The sequence below is a fragment of the Ixodes scapularis genome, unplaced genomic scaffold (assembly GCF_016920785.2).
Source record: "Ixodes scapularis isolate PalLabHiFi unplaced genomic scaffold, ASM1692078v2 ptg001056l_1___fragment_4___debris__unscaffolded, whole genome shotgun sequence".
Taxonomy (NCBI): domain Eukaryota; kingdom Metazoa; phylum Arthropoda; class Arachnida; order Ixodida; family Ixodidae; genus Ixodes; species Ixodes scapularis.
In genome coordinates, this window is record NW_024610091.1 from 51,521 (window position 1) to 68,964 (window position 17,444).

The window sequence follows — 17,444 nt, forward strand, 5'->3', positions numbered from 1 at the left end:
ACGTCGACGTACATGGAGATCATGTCGGCGATGGTCTTGTTGAGTCTCTCCGTTAGCCCGTTGGTCTGCGGGTGGTACGCCGTGGTGCGACGATGGCTGGTGTGGCTGAGACGAAGGACTTCCTGCGTCAGCTGGGCCATGAATGATGATCCACGGTCTGAGATTAGTACAGTACTTCGGGAGCGCCGTGCCGGAGTACGATGGACTCGATAAAAAACTTCGCGACTTCAACAGCCGTTCTTGATGGAAGGGCTTCAGTGTCTCGGCGTACCGCGTGAGATAATCGATCGCGACGATGATCCATCGGTTTCCTTGCGTCGACGGTGGGAAAGGTCCGAGTAAATCCATACCGATTTGCTGGAATGGGGCAGATGGCGGCGCAATAGGCTGAAGAAGTCCTGCCGGTCTCGTCGGTGGCTTCTTCCGTCGTTGACACTCGTGGCAAGATCGGGTGTAGTGGTGCACTGTCTTCGCAAGCTTGGGCCAGTAGTACTTTTCGCGTATCCTGGCAAGAGTCCTGCTGTAACCAAGGTGTCCCGCCGTCGGGTCATCGTGGCAGGCTTGAAAAATTTCTTCTTGAAGACTGGAAGGGACCACCAACAGCCACGCCGTGCTGTTGTCGCTGAAGTTCTCCTTGTAGAGCACACCTTGTCGGATGGAGAAGGTTGGCAGTGTCCGTACAAAACCGCGCGGAACGGCGCTTCATTGTCCCTCTAGGTGCTCGATGAGTGCTCGCAGTTCAGGGTCGTCTCGCTGGAGTGCTGCCATGTCGCTGACATCCAGAGCGCCGAGGAAACACTCATCGTCGTCCTCTTTGGTGCAGGAAGGACCGGCCTCGACTGGGGCCCTCGACAGGCAGTCGGCATCATTGTGCTTCCGGCCGGATTTGTACACCACGGTCATGTCGAACTCCTGCAGCCGTAGGCTCCACCGAGCGAGGCGTCCGGAGGGGTCCTTCAGATTCGCCAGCCAGCAGAGCGAGTGGTGGTCTGTGATCACGCGAAAAGGACTTCCATACAAATATGGGCGAAACTTTGTTATTGCCCAGACGACAGCGAGGCACTCCTTTTCAGTCGTTGAATAGTTCGTCTCCGCGTTAGACAGCGTCCGACTCGCGTATGCGATAACTCGCTCTGCACCATCCTGCACTTGGACTAGTACAGCACCCAGTCCGGTGTTACTGGCGTCGGTGTGGATCTCGGTTTCAGCAAACTGGTCGAAATGGCCAAGAATCGGGGGCGTCTGGAGTCTTCGTTTGAGCTCGTCGAATGACCTTTGGTGTTCTTCTGTCCACTCGAACTTTACGACGTCCTTCGTGAGGTGTGTCAGCGGTGCGGATAGTTTGGCGAAGTCTCGAACAAAGCGCCTGTAATAGGCACAGAGTCCGAGAAATCTTTTTACTGCCTTTTTGTCAGACGGCGGCGCAAATGCAGCTACGGCGCGGTCTTCTCGGGGCCAGGTAGGACACCTTTGTTGTTCACGACGTGGCCGAGGAACTTTAGTTCCCCATAAGCGAACCGGCACTTTGTTGGCTTGAGTGACAGGCCGGCGGTCTTGATGGATTGAAGCACGGCTCGAAGTCGTTTGAGGTGTTCGTCGAAATCTCGTGAGAATACCACGACATCGTCCAGGTAGACGAGGCAGCTCTGCCATTTCAGACCTGCCAGCACGGTGTCCATGACGCGCTGGAAGGTGGCTGGTGCTGTACAATGTCCGAACGGCATCACTTTGAATTCGTACAGTCCGTCGGGAGTGACGAAGGCAGTTTTCTCCCGGTCACGCTCGTCGACTTCAATCTGCCAGTAACCACTCTTCAGGTCCATCGACGAAAAATATCGGGAGTGGCGCAGTCGGTCTAACGTATCGTCGATGCGGGGGGAGCGGATAAACATCCTTCTTCGTCACAGCGTTCAGTCGACGATAGTCCACGCAGAACCGCAGGGTCCCATCCTTCTTCTTTACAAGGACGACTGGGGACGCCCATGGACTTCTTGAGGGTTGAATGATGTCGTCGTCGAGCATCTCCTGAACTTGATCTTGAATCACTTTCCTTTCCTTTAAGGAGACTCGATACGGTGACTGGTGGACAGGGAGTGCGTCGTGGTCAGTAATAATGCGATGTTTCGCCATTGGTGTTTGGCGAACTTTCGAAGTCGTGGCAAAACAGTCACTGTATTCGGCGAGGAGGTCAACCAGTTGCCGGCGCTTCGGAGCTGGGAGCTCGGGGTCGATGTCGAGCGGCGGCGGCGTCGTGCTCTTCTGCTGTGGCGACGAGGTTTCCTCGGAGATTGCGGTGACCACGGCTGGCGCTTGAAGCTCCTCGATGTGGCCCACGGTGGTACCCTTCGTTAGGTGCTGCGGTTCCTCTCGAAAGTTTGTCACAAGAACAGTTGTACGTCTTTCTTGAAGATCCGTCACGCCTCTTGCGACACCAATTCCTTTTTCGAGGAGCAGTTGGACGCTGCCTTCCAGAAGAGCTTCACCGTGCACGGCTGCGTCGGTTATAACGGTGACGAAAACACTCGACCGCGGCGGTACGTTCACATGGTCGGCGGTAACTCGGATCGCGGTTGACGTCGTGTTGATCTCCACCGGCGGCACGACGGGCTTTCGAAGCGTCAACTGGTTTGCAGCGAGGTCGATGACGGCGCCATACTCGCAGAGAAAGTCCATTCCGAGGATAACGTCCCTCGAACAGTCTTGCAGAACGACGAACTTCACAGGGCACGTCTCACCGTGGATCTCGACGCGAGCAGTGCACCTCCCGACTGGTGTGATGAGGTGCCCTCCGGCGGTTCGTATTTGAGGTCCATCCCACGGCGTCGTGACTTTCCGAAGGCGGCGGGAGAGCCTCCCATTCAAGACTGAGTAGTCTGCTCCGGTGTCCACGAGTGCCGATGCGTCGTGGCCGTCGATGATGACGTTCAGGTTGTTGGACACCGTTTCAGGAGCGTCGTTTCGGTCTCCGGTAGCGCTCGAGTGGGGGCCCTCCGACGTTTGTGGAGGATCTTGGCGTCGGTCGTTTTCGGCAACTCCACCTGCAGGGGTTGCCGTGCCTAGTTTCCCGGGCGAGGAGCGAGTGGCGACAGGCTTTCACGTCGGGGTAGGTGCATCGGCGAAGCTGGACGTCGCGGCGATGGCGACCGGAACTCTCGGCGGGACGCAGGCTCGGGGGACTGAGGTCGTTGCAGATACTCGTCGATCTCCCGAGGGCGTTCACCATACCTGGGGCGTGGGTCGTTTGGGTGGAATCCACGCAGCCCGAGTTGTCGGTATGGGCATCGCCGGTACAGATGGTCAGCTTCCCCGCAGTGGTAACACAGCGGGCGTCGGTCGGCCGTCCTCCAGACGTCTGTCTTCCTCGGCGCAGGTCGGTCTGGGTGAACGTGCGCCTGATCTTCCTGTCGTCGGGGATACTGCGGCGTTCGGGCGTCTCTTCGGGGTGGCGCCGCGGCTTGGCGGGGCGCTTGCGGCGGTCGTCGGGCTATGGCAGCGTAGCTCAGCGTCGGTTCCTCCGGTGCCACCGTGGTGACGGGAATCTCTGGTTGGAGCGCCCGTTGTACTTCCTCGCGCACAGCCTCGGCAATGGAGAGCGTCGCTGGACGACTTGCGGCTGGCAGCAACTGGCGGAGTTCCTCCCGGACGACCTCCCGGATAATTTCGCGCATGTCCGTACCAGGAGCGTTCTCGCCGCCAAGCAGCGCGGTTGCAGCGACACTTGGATGTCGCTGGTAGTGGGAAGCGCGCGCTTGGAGGGCGCGCTCGATGTTTGTCGCCTCGGTGACGAAGGCTTCGACGGTGCCCGGCGGGTTGCGCACGAGGCCTCCAAAGATGTCGTCTCTCACCCCGCGCATGAGGACCCGCAGCTTCTTGTCGTCAGTGGCTCGTGGGTCGGCACGGGCGCTCAGGTGGAGGACATCTTCTACGAAGCTTGTGACGCTTTCGTCGGGGCCCTGCGTTCGAATTCGGAGATCTTCTGCCTTCTCCCGTCGGTGTAGGGTGGCGAACGTCTGCTGCAACTCGGCCACACAGATGTCCCACGAAGTAAGCGAAGCCTCGTGATTCTCGAACCAATACCTCGCAGTACCCTCCAGCGAAAAGTAGAGGTTCTGGAGGCACTGCTCCGCAGTCCATCCGTTGTGCCGCGCCACACGCTCGTAGTGCTTGATCCAGTCTTCGACATCCTCGTGGATCTCGCCGTGGAAGGGAGTCGGCGTACGGGGAGCGGCGGGCAGGTAGACGACGGCAGCAGCGGCGGGGGTCGGCGACTGGTTGGCCAACGTCGGCTTCGTTGGCTGCTTGGTCCTGGGCGGCAGAAGTCCGAATTCCGGGTGTAGGCCTTGGGTGCTACGACTGAACCGGATCTCGGTAGTGCCTTCGTTGGTTCTTCGTGGGCTTGGCGTCGGACTTGCACTGCGGTCCCGCGGGGGGGTACGCGGCAGGGGCATGCGTTACCCCGCACCTCCACCAAAATGTCACGGGTGGTGACCAAAAACAAGAAATAAACAGAAGAAATAAACGTTTAATTTCGGCGAACTTGTGCCAAAAATAAAAAGGGTACAAAAGGTAATAACAGAGCGTCGCGGGCGTCGAAGTCGGCGTGACAGCAGAGTCGAACGCTGGGGCGAGACTGACCCCGCTCGCCTTGTGGAATCCCTTAAGTACCCTCGTGGGTTTCTGGATCGTTCGGCGTAGAAGGTTCGGCGCGTAGAACATTGTAACCTCGAATCAGCAAGGCGGTTCTCGAATTCACTAGAACATCACATTACAGTGTCAACAAAAATTAGTAGCCGCGGCCAGGAATCGAACCTTGGCCTTCTGCGTGGAAGGCAAGCGCGACAACCGTTAGGCCACGCGCGCGCTGCCTACTTGGCCAGCTGCGCGCGCGGCAATATTTCGGACTGTATGGTGCGCACTTCGCAGTCCCAGTCTTGGAGTTGAACGTTATTTGTTCCGCCGCGTCGACGGGCTAGCAATGGCAGACAACGACAATACTCCTCGCTATGCCATCTTGGACGGGAAGTATTTTACCGTGATTTCATCTAATGACGACAGAGTAGAGGCTGCCTGTTCGTTTTGTAAAGCGACCATCTGTGGCGCCTACTCGTCAACCTCGAATTTCAAGCTTCACTTAAAGGTAGGTGCAGAATCAACATAAATTAGATTTTTTGTTTGCTTGTAACATGCCAAGAAATGCATTGAGTCGAACAGAGTGTATCTATATGTATCTAATTTTTCAGTGCTGTCTTATGTATCAAAACGGTGCATTTGCATAGCTTACGGAAGTACGCTTTGTGTGATATTACTTGTGTGGCGGCTATATAATTAATCGATACTTATTTTGTTTCAGCGCGTGCATCCACAAGAGCTAAGAAGGTTCGATGAGTACAAAGAAGGGTGGAGAAAACAAGCAGTCAAGAGAAAGGCCGACGCCCCTGCTGACAAAATGCGCCAAACGAAACTGTTTTGCCCTCCCGGGAGTCAACTGACTCAGCCTAAAGTAGACAATCTGATCGTCAAGTTCGTTGTGGATGGGTTGCATTCATTATCGACAGTCGAAGAGCCAGGCTTCATACAGCTTGTAACAGGTGAGCTTTCAATTCTATGCGAAATCAGACTGCATTATAATTACACATTGTCTCTTTTTCTATTTTAGGCTTGCGCCCAGGGGCTAGTGTGATGTCGCGACGCTCCCTAGGTCGGCGAATTGATGAGGAATGGGAAAAGTTTCTGGATGACGCGCGAGAGAAGTTGTCTGGTCAAAGCTATGTTGCAACCACAGCTGACATCTGGTCCACTCACCATCGTAGCTTCATGGTTGTCACGGTTCATTGGGTAAGCGCTTTGTGTTTTGAATAAAACAAAATGTGTCCCTTTCCTTCACTACCGTGGCAAAGGCAGTGGTAACACAGAATGTGTACGCATTATTTTGGGGAGCTTCCATCAGCTTGCTGGAAACAGCGTCTCCGGAAGAAAGCCCTGCCAAAAGTAGCGCTCGAGCGGGAGTGGAACGCGTAGGTCACGTAGATTTTATGCTTCGCCCACGTATAAGGTGAATCGAAGCATATGGTTTCCTCATAGAGCGGTAGTACAGTGGTTAAGACATCGGATTCACAGTATGAGGGTCAGAGATTCGTAAAAAAGTCCCTAGTAGTTAAGACATCGGATTCATAATCTGAGGGACGCTGGTTCGTATCGGAGCGCTGCCGGTGTCTTTTATATTTCAATTTTCGTGTTCCGCACCTTCGTTACCTAGAAGGCGTCGCCGGAAGTGCCTGAGGCCATTCCTATAACATATTCTGTATTAAAAAGTAGAAGTTGTGGAAAATCATGATTAAGTAACTAATGAATGATAATATTTGTATATTTATTTAGATCGATGCTGACACCCTTTCTCGGAGGTCGCTCGCACTGGCCTGCAGGAGGTTTCCTGGAAGCCACACGTACGACAGGATAGCAGAAATGCTGGAAGACATTAGGCAGTCCTTCGACATCTCGCGGGAGAAGGTCGTAGCCACGGTCACAGACAACGCCAGCAACTTCGCCAAAGCCTTCAGGGAGTTCGGCTTTTGTTCTGAGATTACTGACCAGGGTAAGGGTAATGCTGTACTTATTATCAAACATTTTTTCAGATTTTTTAAGGACTGATTTACGTCTGTCTCAATAACCTAAACCCAAGTGGGTAACGTGCGATTACAAATGCAAGAAGTGTGAAAAATATCCGTCATGTTATGCACCGATTCTAATTTTCCTCTTGTCTGGTGCAGCTGACTTGGTTAATTTTTGTGATACATATAATTCTTCTTTTGATACGCAATACAAATAATTGAAGATGAAGCCACTGGAGCTAATGCAAACGAGAGTGTTTTTGATTATTGTACAACTGTTTTTCTTTTAGTTTCTATGAATATGTGTTATTCACCGTAAAATGTTTCCAGACATGTAATCTTGAGTGCTGTTTTAAGTATTTCGGCTAAATGTGCTCCTTTTTTAACTGGCAGATGATGTCACCGCCGACTTGTCCGTTGAAATTATGGTCGAACCCGACACCTGGACGATGCTGAAATCAACTTGCCTCGTCATCTTCGATGCGCATGTCACACGCCGAGTCTTGTGGCAACTTCAGATGCGAAGGCAGCCTTGTCGACACCGTCCTTTGAACGTGCTAACACATCGGTCATGTCAAAGTGTTCGGCTCTATGGAACTGCGTTCGAAGACCCAAGTCGTCTGAAGTTATTGTGGACATCCTAGGGCATCCTCTGAAGACGCCATGCGTAACACGCTGGAATTCATTGTATGACAGCATGAAAGACCTCCTTCGCTCGAAGGATAAACTGCGAGATGTCTGCGATGGACTAAATCTGCAGACATTCCAAGAAAGAGACTTAGCATTTATTGCCGAGTACTGTGAGATCCTGCAGCCCATCGCCTCCGCTCTGACGCTACTCCAAGCGCAGTCCGATTGCTTCTTCGGGGAGCTGCTGCCAACGCTTTTTAAAGTAAAATCAAAGCTTCGGAAGAAGGCTGGCATGGACTTCGTCTACTGCAGACCACTTTTGGATGCGGTTACATCTGGGTTCATTCGCAGATTTGACGAGCTTCTGCGAATGAAACCAAGTGCAAATGAAGCGACTGTTGCTGCTGTTCTTCACCCTTACTTTAAGTTGCGGTGGTTGTCACGAGAACCTCAAGATGTCCGCGAGCATGGCCAGCAACTCACAGAAAAAGCTGTAATTGACTTTGTAAATGCAACCAAGCATACCACGCGTCCTTTGGCGTGCGCGCCATCAACCTCTGCAGCCTCTGACGTATCGGCTGATGCATTCTTTTCTTTTGAAGCTCACTGCGGCACGAGCCCCAGTTGTCAGGAAGATCAAGTCAAACTTGAGTTCCTGAGCTACCTGCAAGATCCTCGAGTTGAATTCGATATGCTCCGCTCATACCCTTCTCTGAGAAGCGCCTTCATTAGATACAACACCCCAACGTGCTCCTCGGCTCCTGTAGAACGGCTGTTCTCCTTCGCGTCGCTAATCTTACGCCCGCATCGTGGCGGACTTTCAGACCGGCGTTTTGAGCAAATGCTTCTGCTTAAGGCTGCGGTCCCACGGGTGCCATCGTGACCGAAGGGTTTTTCAACCGCCAGGGCGGCGAAAACGGCAGCAAGCTCTTGCGCGACAATATAACAATAAAGCGACCAGAACGAAAAGACGCAAAACATGGTGCTAAATTGCTGCCTACTTGTACGTCTATCTAAAAGTGTCTGTCATTTCTTGAGGATTCAGAACGCAAGTAAACTCAAGGGACTAATATGAAAACGAGACAGACACCGACTGCCATGTCTGTCTCATATTTCTGTGTGTCCCTTCTTCTTACTTGCGTTCTAAATCCTCCTCATGAATGTTTAACCAACACACTCTCCTGATTCTTTCAATGCCTGTATTTGTTTTTCGAGCATCAGCCCCCGACAGCGACAGTAGGGAGTTTCAGTATATCGTTTTCATTGGATCGATACCACGCCATGCGCGCGCTTCAGAGCATGCTTCGATGTGGCAGCGCGAGCTCCCAATACAAATATCTTTCCCTGAAAACACGATCTACTATAACTCGTTAACACCACATAGTCCGTGTTTCTGAAAAAAACTTGCGGGGACTAAAACTCAATTATAGATAGAAGGTTTTGGTTTGGTAGATTCTGTGGATTTGAAATAGCGTGTATCTTTATACCTCGCTGCTCTCTTGGCTGCAATATTTTTACGGAGGTTTGTACGTTTGTGTAAACGTTTGAAAAAAAAAAGACGCAATATAACAAAGACAAGAATTCAACTAATACCTTTGTTAATTAATCTAAAGCAATAAGATACACCCATTTTAAAGTACTTCGGATGAGGGTTTAGCGATGTATCGAGGTATCTAAAATACAGTATTCAGTATCTGTATCGGAGATTAGTTTTGCACCTGTATCTTGTATCGGTATCTCAAATACAATTTTCGAGGGTATCGAGTATCGGTATCGAAGATGCAATTTCGAAGTATCTTGCCCACCCCTGTTGTCAATTTTTTGCGCAAACGCTTGCGCAAACTTTATGTTTAAAGGCTGGTTCACACAGCACCGCTTTCTTACGTTACGTATATGTCTGCGAATCATTCGTGTCTTGGTTATCGGGTGCCAGGCAATCTCCTTAAACTGGTAGACACACAGAAAAAAATATATTGGTGCGTGTGTGTTTATACAACCGGAAGTTAGTCTGCCTTAGTGAGCGTGTGGTGTCTCAGCTGTAGATGAGTAATTTAGCCAGTGCGGTACAACCGCTGGCTTGGGGTCCTTAACGTGCATTACGCAGTAGTGATACACGACCGCACGCCGGGACGATGTTCATCCATATCGTAGTGGGCGGGGGGCATTGAACCCAGCATCCTAGGGTTCTCCAGCGTGGTAGCCACACTTACTATAAAGCAAAGACTTTGACTTGTGGCGTTAGCATGCCGTCATCTCTGATAACGTAACGTAACGTAAGAGAAAGGGGTCTTTGTGAACTAGCCCGAACATAACACCAACAAAATAATCACTTTCCACCGCAGGCAGTGCGCATCCCACGTTCCATCGGTTCCGTTGCTTCTGCGCATAGAGGGCGCTGATAGCGTGATAAACGCCACCGGGGAGACGCGCACCAAAATGGCGCCTAGCGTTCTTGGAAGTCTGTGAGCTCATTCTGATATAGTAACGTTGAAAGCAACAGAAAATAACCGTTTTCGAATGCCGCCTTTCCGTGGAGCTTGTCAACTGATTGATCTGAAAACGTCGCCCGGAAGAGCATTCGATGTGCCCTCAATTCTTTCTCTTTAACTACTTCGGGACAAAAACTAGTGCTTTTGCATGATAGAGTAGAAGTCACTATAAAAAAAGTTAATCCGAAATTGTAGTGGTAGCAGGGAAGGTATGCGACAAAGTATGTCGCTTCCGTCAGTGGTTTTGCTTGTCAGCAATCGCTAGTGCTTCGGGAAATCACTACAAATGAAAGATTGAAATGTCGTTATAAGAATTTATCCTAGATAAGTTTGCTTTAATAACGTGGTTCGATTCGCTTTCACTCCAGGTACCTCTACACCCAGGCCGCCAGCTTAGTCAACATTCCGCAAGCGCTGCACACACGAACGGCTGCTAAAATGTTCCGGGTCTCGAGGCTTGTGGAAGCCTGCGACGCGTTCCTCGGAACGTCACTGCAGTCAGCCGACGTCTGCTACGTCTTGGAGTACACGATAGCAAAGGGAAGCACCAAGACCTTGGACAGTCTCATCGACAAGCATCTGAAAGAGAACGCTGGACAGGTTATAAAGGGCAAGGAGTTCATCGCCGCATCGGAGGGAACCGTCCTGAGAACATTGAAGAACCCCTGCTTGAGGTTAAGAGAATGCGACGTCGTCGAGGCTGTTTACTCATGGGCGACGGTGCGCTGCTCGCAAGCGAGCGACCAGACTCCGATCACCGCTCTGCGAAGGACCATGAGACCGTTCTTGCCGGAGCTTCGGTCGTTCTCATTGACTCCTCTGGAGTTTGTGGAGGGCCCGTCTTGCTGGCAGATCCTGACCAAGCGCGACACCCAGGATGTTCTCAGCAACATCATTAAACCCGGATCGGAGAGGTCACCTGAAGGCATTAGCGCGAACAGGGAAGAGCGAACGAACCCTTACGGCTTCTCTGCACTGCCGACCATAGAGGCGCCGCGAGTCTTCACTCTCGGCGGACCTCCATGTTTGAAATGACTGCTTTATTGGCGCACGGCGTGGCGAATCCAGAGATTCTTGTTATCGCCGACAGTGAGATTTCGCCGTCAGCCTAGAAGAGCGCCGATGAACCGATCACGAACCACGTAAAAGAAAAAAGTCACGCCCCGCTTTTCTTTTCTTTAGTTTCCACTGACTGGAAAGGTCTTCAAATGAATGCCAACGCATAAAGCCGCCGCTCCGCTGGTAATACATCGTTCAAAGGACTGTCTGAGGCGTGTTTTTTCATTGAAGGTCTTACACCGGTCATACAAGCACTGTCTGCATACATGTTTGAAGTATACGTGGGTGTGAAACAAGCTTGCTTCGAGCGTGCTCAAGGCGTGCACGCAAATAATTCTGTCACACATGTCTACAGCGAACGTCCCGCCTTTTGTATAAGATATACGAGCAGTCTGTCTAAGCCGCACTCGCACTGCTATACACCAACTCATTTCTGTGACGTCACGGCGCGGTGGTGGCGCGTCGGTCGCACTTCCGGTCTGGGGCTGTGGGCAGAAGTCCCCATGCCAGACGTGTATTTCTGCGTTGTTTTGAAGGGAACTAGCCAAAAACCTGCCTTCTCGTCAAAACGCCGGGACTGGGGCCGTACCAAAAGAGACGAGAAACGTTTGAAGGTCAGTTTTCACGTGCTCGGTTCGACCGAAAATCTGGATATGTGCCGTGAAAAGGGAAAAGCAGACGCCGTCGGACAACGATTGCTTGGGCGGGAAGCACTTTGAGTTAAATTCACGGATATTGTAATCATCAGATTTATTTGTTTTATTCCAACATGAACGACAGAAAACCATCAAGTTGTGCGGACCACCTGCGGACTACGTTCAGTGCGTCTTCAAGTTCAAACGGCCGCCTGATCGTTCGAACTGTCGTCTGCTCTTTCGAACGTTTCTGCTTGTCGTCTGCTCTCTTAGACGACGCCGGCCCGTAGATTAAACGTTGGCCCGGTACTTGCTATACGAAGTAAGCACAGGTCTCAAAAGACTTAAGTTTGAAGGTTGGTAACCAGGCTCGATGTAAACAGTAAATACAAGCAGATGTTGATCATTGTTACGAGTGACCATCACTGACTTGCTATGCCTAATTGACTTGGTCCGATTCTGCTTGCGATTTTCAGTACCGACGTCGACTATCTCAGCTACGGTTCATGCTTTTGCAGCCCGAGCGGCGTCGCGACTGAAAATTGCGAGTGAAATCTCATCATGCGAATCAGGTTTTAGCGTACATACTGCGGCGTCCACGCGGAATGAATCGCCACATGTCACATTATTCACGCGAAGTTTCGCGGTGTAACGAGCCTCGGTAATTTCGCTGACGCCGCTCAAGTAGTCAGACATCGCCATGAAGACGTAGAATCAACAATTCGAACGCGAAAAAAAGCAGGGGGACTCACACCGACGCCGACAACATCGCATTTCAATGGTTTGTTTATGGGCGACGGCGGGCTTCTTGCCCACACCCCCATCGCGCATGCGCGGCGCCGGTGGCGTCCGCTAGGGGCGCTCCGGTTTGTTTGTAAACCGGAGCGTATCTGAGAGGATTGGAGGATAGACTAGAGAAGAGTGGGCTTGGGTTCAACCTTTCTTACAGTAAGCTAGGCCAAAAAATTCAGCAATCCTTACCGGGATTGATGTATGCGGATGATATTGTACTAATGGCTAACAACAGGACAGAGTTGCAGGAATTAATGAGCATCTGTGGTAGGGAAGGAGAGGAATCAGGTTTAGAATTCAGTAGCGAAAAATCGGCAGTCATGATTTTTAACGAGGATGAAGTTGAGAGGCTGAAGATACAGAATATTACAGTTGAGAGAGCTAGTACAGCACTGTGCTGCAGTGCTGTACTAGTAGCACTGCTGTACTAGTAGCACTGTCTAGTACAGCACTGTGCTGCAGTGCTGTACTAGAGAGCTAGTACAGCACTGTGCTGAGAAACAGACAGCACTGTGCTGTCTGTTTCTCGCCTCTTTGTCCCTGTTTTTTGAGCGCTAAAATGTATTCCAAATTCCAAAACCAACTAGCCCAGCAATCGACTCTACTGATAGTAAATACAAGTATCTAGGAGTATGGATATGTGATGGTGCAGAATATCTCAGAGACCATGAAAAGTATATAATAGGTAAGGGCAACAGAAATGCAGCTGTAATGAAAAATAGAGCACTTTGGAATTACAACAGGTATGAGGTGGTGAGAGAGATTTGGAAAGGGGTCATGGTGCCTGGCTTGACTTTTGGAAACGCAGTGCTATGCATGAAATCCGAAGTGCATGCGAGACTAGAAATAAAACAGCGCGGAGTAGGTAGACTGGCTTTGGGGGCACATTGCAAAACGCCAAACCAGGGAGTACAAGGAGACATGGGATGGGCATCATTTGAGAGCAGGGAAGCGGTGAGCAAGGTAGAATTTGAGGATAGGTTGAGGCAAATGGACGGGGAGCAATGGGCACGAAAGGTTTTCAGCTATTTTTACATGAGGAGTGTAGACACAAAGTGGAGACAGCGCGCTAGGAAATTAAGAGGAAAGTTTTTGGGCTATAGCGAAGATACGGAAGAGCAAGTCTCAGTTAAGAAGAAAGTTAAGGCCACAGAAAGAGATTGGTGGCTAGAGGGAATGCAGACAAAGACGGCTCTGGAAAGCTATAGATTAAACAAAAGAGTTATTGCCAAAGAAAGCATTTATGACAATTCTAGGGGAAGCTCATTGCTGTTTGAGGCAAGAACGGGTGTTCTGCGAACCAGAACATACAGAGTGAAGTACCAGGAAATTGATACAGTGTGCACTGCTTGTGGAGAGGAGGACGAGACGGCTGAGCACTTGATACTCTACTGTAAAGGGCTTCACCCTATGCCTACCGAAGACAACATAGATTTAATAAAGTCATTGGGTTTTAGAGACAGCGAAGGGAGAGTGGATTTCAAGACTGTAGAGATTACCAAGCAAAGATTAAGTGAATGGTGGCAGAAATCGAGAGAAAACTAGGTATTTTCTTATCCACTGATGGCAAGGGGGTTTCATAGCCTCACTTTCTTTGCACTGCGGAGTGAATATAGATTTCACATTTAAATATTCTAAGCTTAAATGGTAAAACAAAATGGCTAGGTGGCGTAAGCTACCGCCCGATCCAAAGGGCTCAGCCGTATTCATCCATCCATCCATCCAAACATGAGTTGGTGTATAGACCCTTTCAGGCAACATTTCATGGGCGCCGCCTTCTTGACGTCACGTGACCCTGTCGCTATAGCCGCCCTTCAGTTTCTCGCCGTTCCTCCGCGTTGTGTGCGGCACCGGCCACTGCCGGAGCTTTGTTTTCGCGTTCTTTTACGGTCCGCGTTGAAATCGTGTGTTTTCTTTAAGTCTTTTCGATATTTCGGGCTTTCATTTTTTTTTCATTTGATATCTATATTTCAACATAGCTTTTGTATTTTCTTATTTATGAAATGGAATCTGACAGCGAATAGATCGACGATACAGGATTATGGCTTCAGAGACCATGTAAGTTCATCCCCTTCTAATGTTTTTCTCGCTAATAAAGGGCAGTCAACACCAATGCGACATATGCAAAATTCAACTGACGCAGTAAGGCAATCCAGTCGTGCTTCTCGCTGCATGTGCGCGCTCGTTTCCGTAAAGCCGACTCGCATGTAAGCGATTTTGCGTGCGACGAGACGAGCGACGGCGGCAACGACGAGAGTCAGCGACGAAGATTTCTCACTGTCGCACGTTGCATCGCTCGTTTTTTTTTTTTTTTTTTTTTTGGGGGGGGGGGGGGGTTTCTAGGAAACGTTGTTCACCGTCTTGGTCGCTTGCTCCCGTCGCTTCCATGCGGTTTGCCTCGTCGCGCGACTGCCCGAGCGACAGCAAAGCGTGTCACCGTTGCTTGTCTTGTTGCTCGCCGAATCGCTTGCATGCGGTTTATACTTAATATCGAGGCGCCAATGGTTCAATGCTGTGTGCATGGAAATTAATCGAGTACAAACCGCATGTAAGCGATTTGGCGAGCGACCAGATAAGCGACGGCGACCCGCTTCGCTGTCGCTCAGTCAGTCGCGCGACGAGGCAAACCGCGTGGAAGTGACGGAGCAAGCGACCAAGACGGTGAGCGACGTTTTCTAAAAACCCCCAAAATAAACGAGCGATGCGACGAACGACAGTATTTGTAAAAAAAAAAAAAAAAAAAATCTCAGTCGCTCGTCTTGTCGCACGCTAAATCGCTGACATGCTTTACGGAAACGAGCGTGCACATGCAGCGAGAAGCACGACTGTGATAGCCTTACTGCGTCAGTTGCGATTTACATATGTCGCAATAGTGTTGACTGTCCTTTATTAGCGACAAAAACGTAAGAATGGGATGAACTTACATGGTCATTGAAGCCTCATAATCTTGTATCGTCCACCCATTTGCTGTCCGATTCCATTCCATAAATAAGAAAATACAAGAGCTATGTCGAAATATAAATATCAAATTATTAAATGAAAGTCCTAAATATCGAAAAGACCTAAAGAAAATACAAGATTTCAACGCGGAACGTAAAAGAACACGGAAACGAAGCTTCGGTAGTGGCCTGTACATCACACAACCCGGAGCAACGGCGAGAAACTGAGGGTCGGCTATGGCGGCCCGGAAAGCGCGCGAAGGGCGCGCCGACTGGTGGCAGTTCGAGTAACTAACTGGCTGAAAGCGTCTATAATGCGCACATTTGTGCCTGTCTCACATGATTCTGTATTTCAATTATGTTTGGAAGTAATATTGGAACCATGCAGATATGTGTGATCCTGAATATTTGCTACTCTACCTTAATTTGATTTGTCGGTATCTCCTACTCGTTTTCTCAAATACATTTTTCAATATTTGCACACAAAAAAAAAAGATGTAGTCTCGGGAGCATTTTTAGGGAATAGTAATCCGCACACCGTTAGCGGAGAGTTGGACCGATCGCAAACTTGAAGTGGAAACGACCGAAAGAAGAACAGGAAACAAGCCAGGACCTAAGACGCAGACTCAAAATGCTAACAGAGCAACCAATAAAAAAAAAGATAAAATATACATAGAAAATACGCCCTTGTATGTTTGATTTTGTTGATCTGCGATGACCCGACCCTTTCATGAGCATAGCGAATGCAAGAAGGCTGGAAACAAGACACGAGCAGGATGAGCTCTCAAAATGCAAACAATGCGTCCTCCCAAAGTTAAGTACGCCTTGTTGAAGGGGTTCCTAGAGCCTAGTGTGAAGAAAGGATAACCAAATTGACAACCGCGAGAAAGAGAGTGCTTCTTCGTGCTCATCTGTTCCATTCCCTTTGAAGGTTAGCCATCTTTAATTGCAGCATTTATGGTACCCTGCTTCAAGAAGGCGCGTCAAATGCCATGCCTACTATATGTCACCCGTCCTCGTTTTTCAGTCCTTCTTTCGCGTATAATATCAAATTTGTTTAAAGTGAACTCCGGATATAGTGACTTCAGACGCTTAGTAAAACGACGCTTCCAAGGTGTGCATTTTAAAACCACCGGGAGATGTGATTACCTCTTTTGCTCCTGTGTGTTTAAAATGTCTCGTAACATGCACCCGCGATGTACACTCCTTGTAGAGGGGTTGCATAGAATATCACTGCAATTCTATTTTTTCCTGTTCCGTGCAAACAAAGCAATGCATTGTCACTGAAGTCGACACAAATTACGTCATGCGGAAGTATCGTCGGAAGTAATTGAATTACATTTCGAAGTATTTCTTCTGTACAGTCGAGGTATTTTGCGGGGAAAGTATCTCAAGTATGTACTATAATTACTCGCTGGGCGCCTACCACTAGAAAGCAAGCAACTTTTTTAATCAAAACCTCTAAACGGGACCTCGCATTACCAGAACATTTTGTGAATTCACTATTTGGTACGTCGTTGTAAAAGAATTCAATTTCTTCCAATTTTTCTTGCAAGACTGCATGAGGATGTAGATGTTTAGTAGAAACTGAAGGTGAAAAAACTCAAACCAAATAAAAGAAGTTGTTAAAAACTGTATAATGTTTTCCTCTTTTGCAGCAAGTTGACGGCAGTCGATAATAATAATAATAAAAAAATACCGAGTGAGATTTTATATTTTTTTACATATTTCCAGAGTTTTTTTTAGAGATCCCCTGAAGTTCCTCGTTGAAAGACGAGAGCGGTTTTGTTTTATATCCTTCAGGTTTATTTTTATATTCTTTGCTTAAACGATTTAATTTATAAAGAGCGTGTTTGTTCTTAAGTCTGCTTGTCACGATCGTGAACCGGAGGAGGAAAGAGAAGAAGACGAGAAGGAGACCGATGCGTGGTGTGGGGAAAAAGGAAAAAAAGAAGAGGTGTGGAACGAGCATCAAGAGGAACGAGACAGCACTGGTCCGGTGAACAGCACAGCGACTGCGGCTACGCTCCGGAGGAAGTCCACCCGTGGCCCGCTCCCGGGAGTCCACCGTTAACCAACGGGGCGACTTCGGCTACGCTCCGGAGGAAGCCCACCCGAGGCCCGCTCCCGGGAGTCCACCGTTAACCAACGGGGCGACTTCGGCTACGCTCCGGAGGAAGCCCACCCGAGGCCCGCTCCCGGGAGTCCACCGTTAACCAACGGGGCGACTTCGGCTACGCTCCGGAGGAAGTCCACCCGAGGCCCGCTCCCGGGAGTCCACTGTTAACCAAC

The 17,444-nt window shown here is 49.8% G+C and overlaps 3 protein-coding genes across 3 annotated transcripts; all 3 read left to right on the forward strand.

The window, feature by feature from the left end:
- Window positions 1-5,479: 5,479 nt before the first annotated feature.
- Window positions 5,480-6,846, forward strand: LOC115330107 (the record flags this gene model as incomplete). The annotated part of the gene is made up of 3 exons (XM_040207826.2): window positions 5,480-5,588; window positions 5,657-5,835; window positions 6,376-6,846. Coding segments are annotated over 3 exons (561 nt in total), but the record flags the coding sequence as incomplete, so codon positions are not given.
- Window positions 6,847-6,928: 82 nt separating this feature from the next.
- LOC120838075 lies at window positions 6,929-8,138 on the forward strand. The gene is made up of 2 exons (XM_042288063.1): window positions 6,929-6,942; window positions 7,110-8,138. Exons 1-2 carry the CDS (start codon window positions 6,929-6,931, stop codon window positions 8,119-8,121), a joined length of 1,026 nt encoding a protein of 341 aa, XP_042143997.1. The 3' UTR covers window positions 8,122-8,138.
- A 1,812-nt stretch (window positions 8,139-9,950) lies between these two features.
- Window positions 9,951-11,129, forward strand: LOC120838076. Its single transcript, XM_040207828.2, has 2 exons — window positions 9,951-9,961; window positions 10,096-11,129. Exons 1-2 carry the CDS (start codon window positions 9,951-9,953, stop codon window positions 10,760-10,762), a joined length of 678 nt encoding a protein of 225 aa, XP_040063762.1. The 3' UTR covers window positions 10,763-11,129.
- Window positions 11,130-17,444: the final 6,315 nt, after the last annotated feature.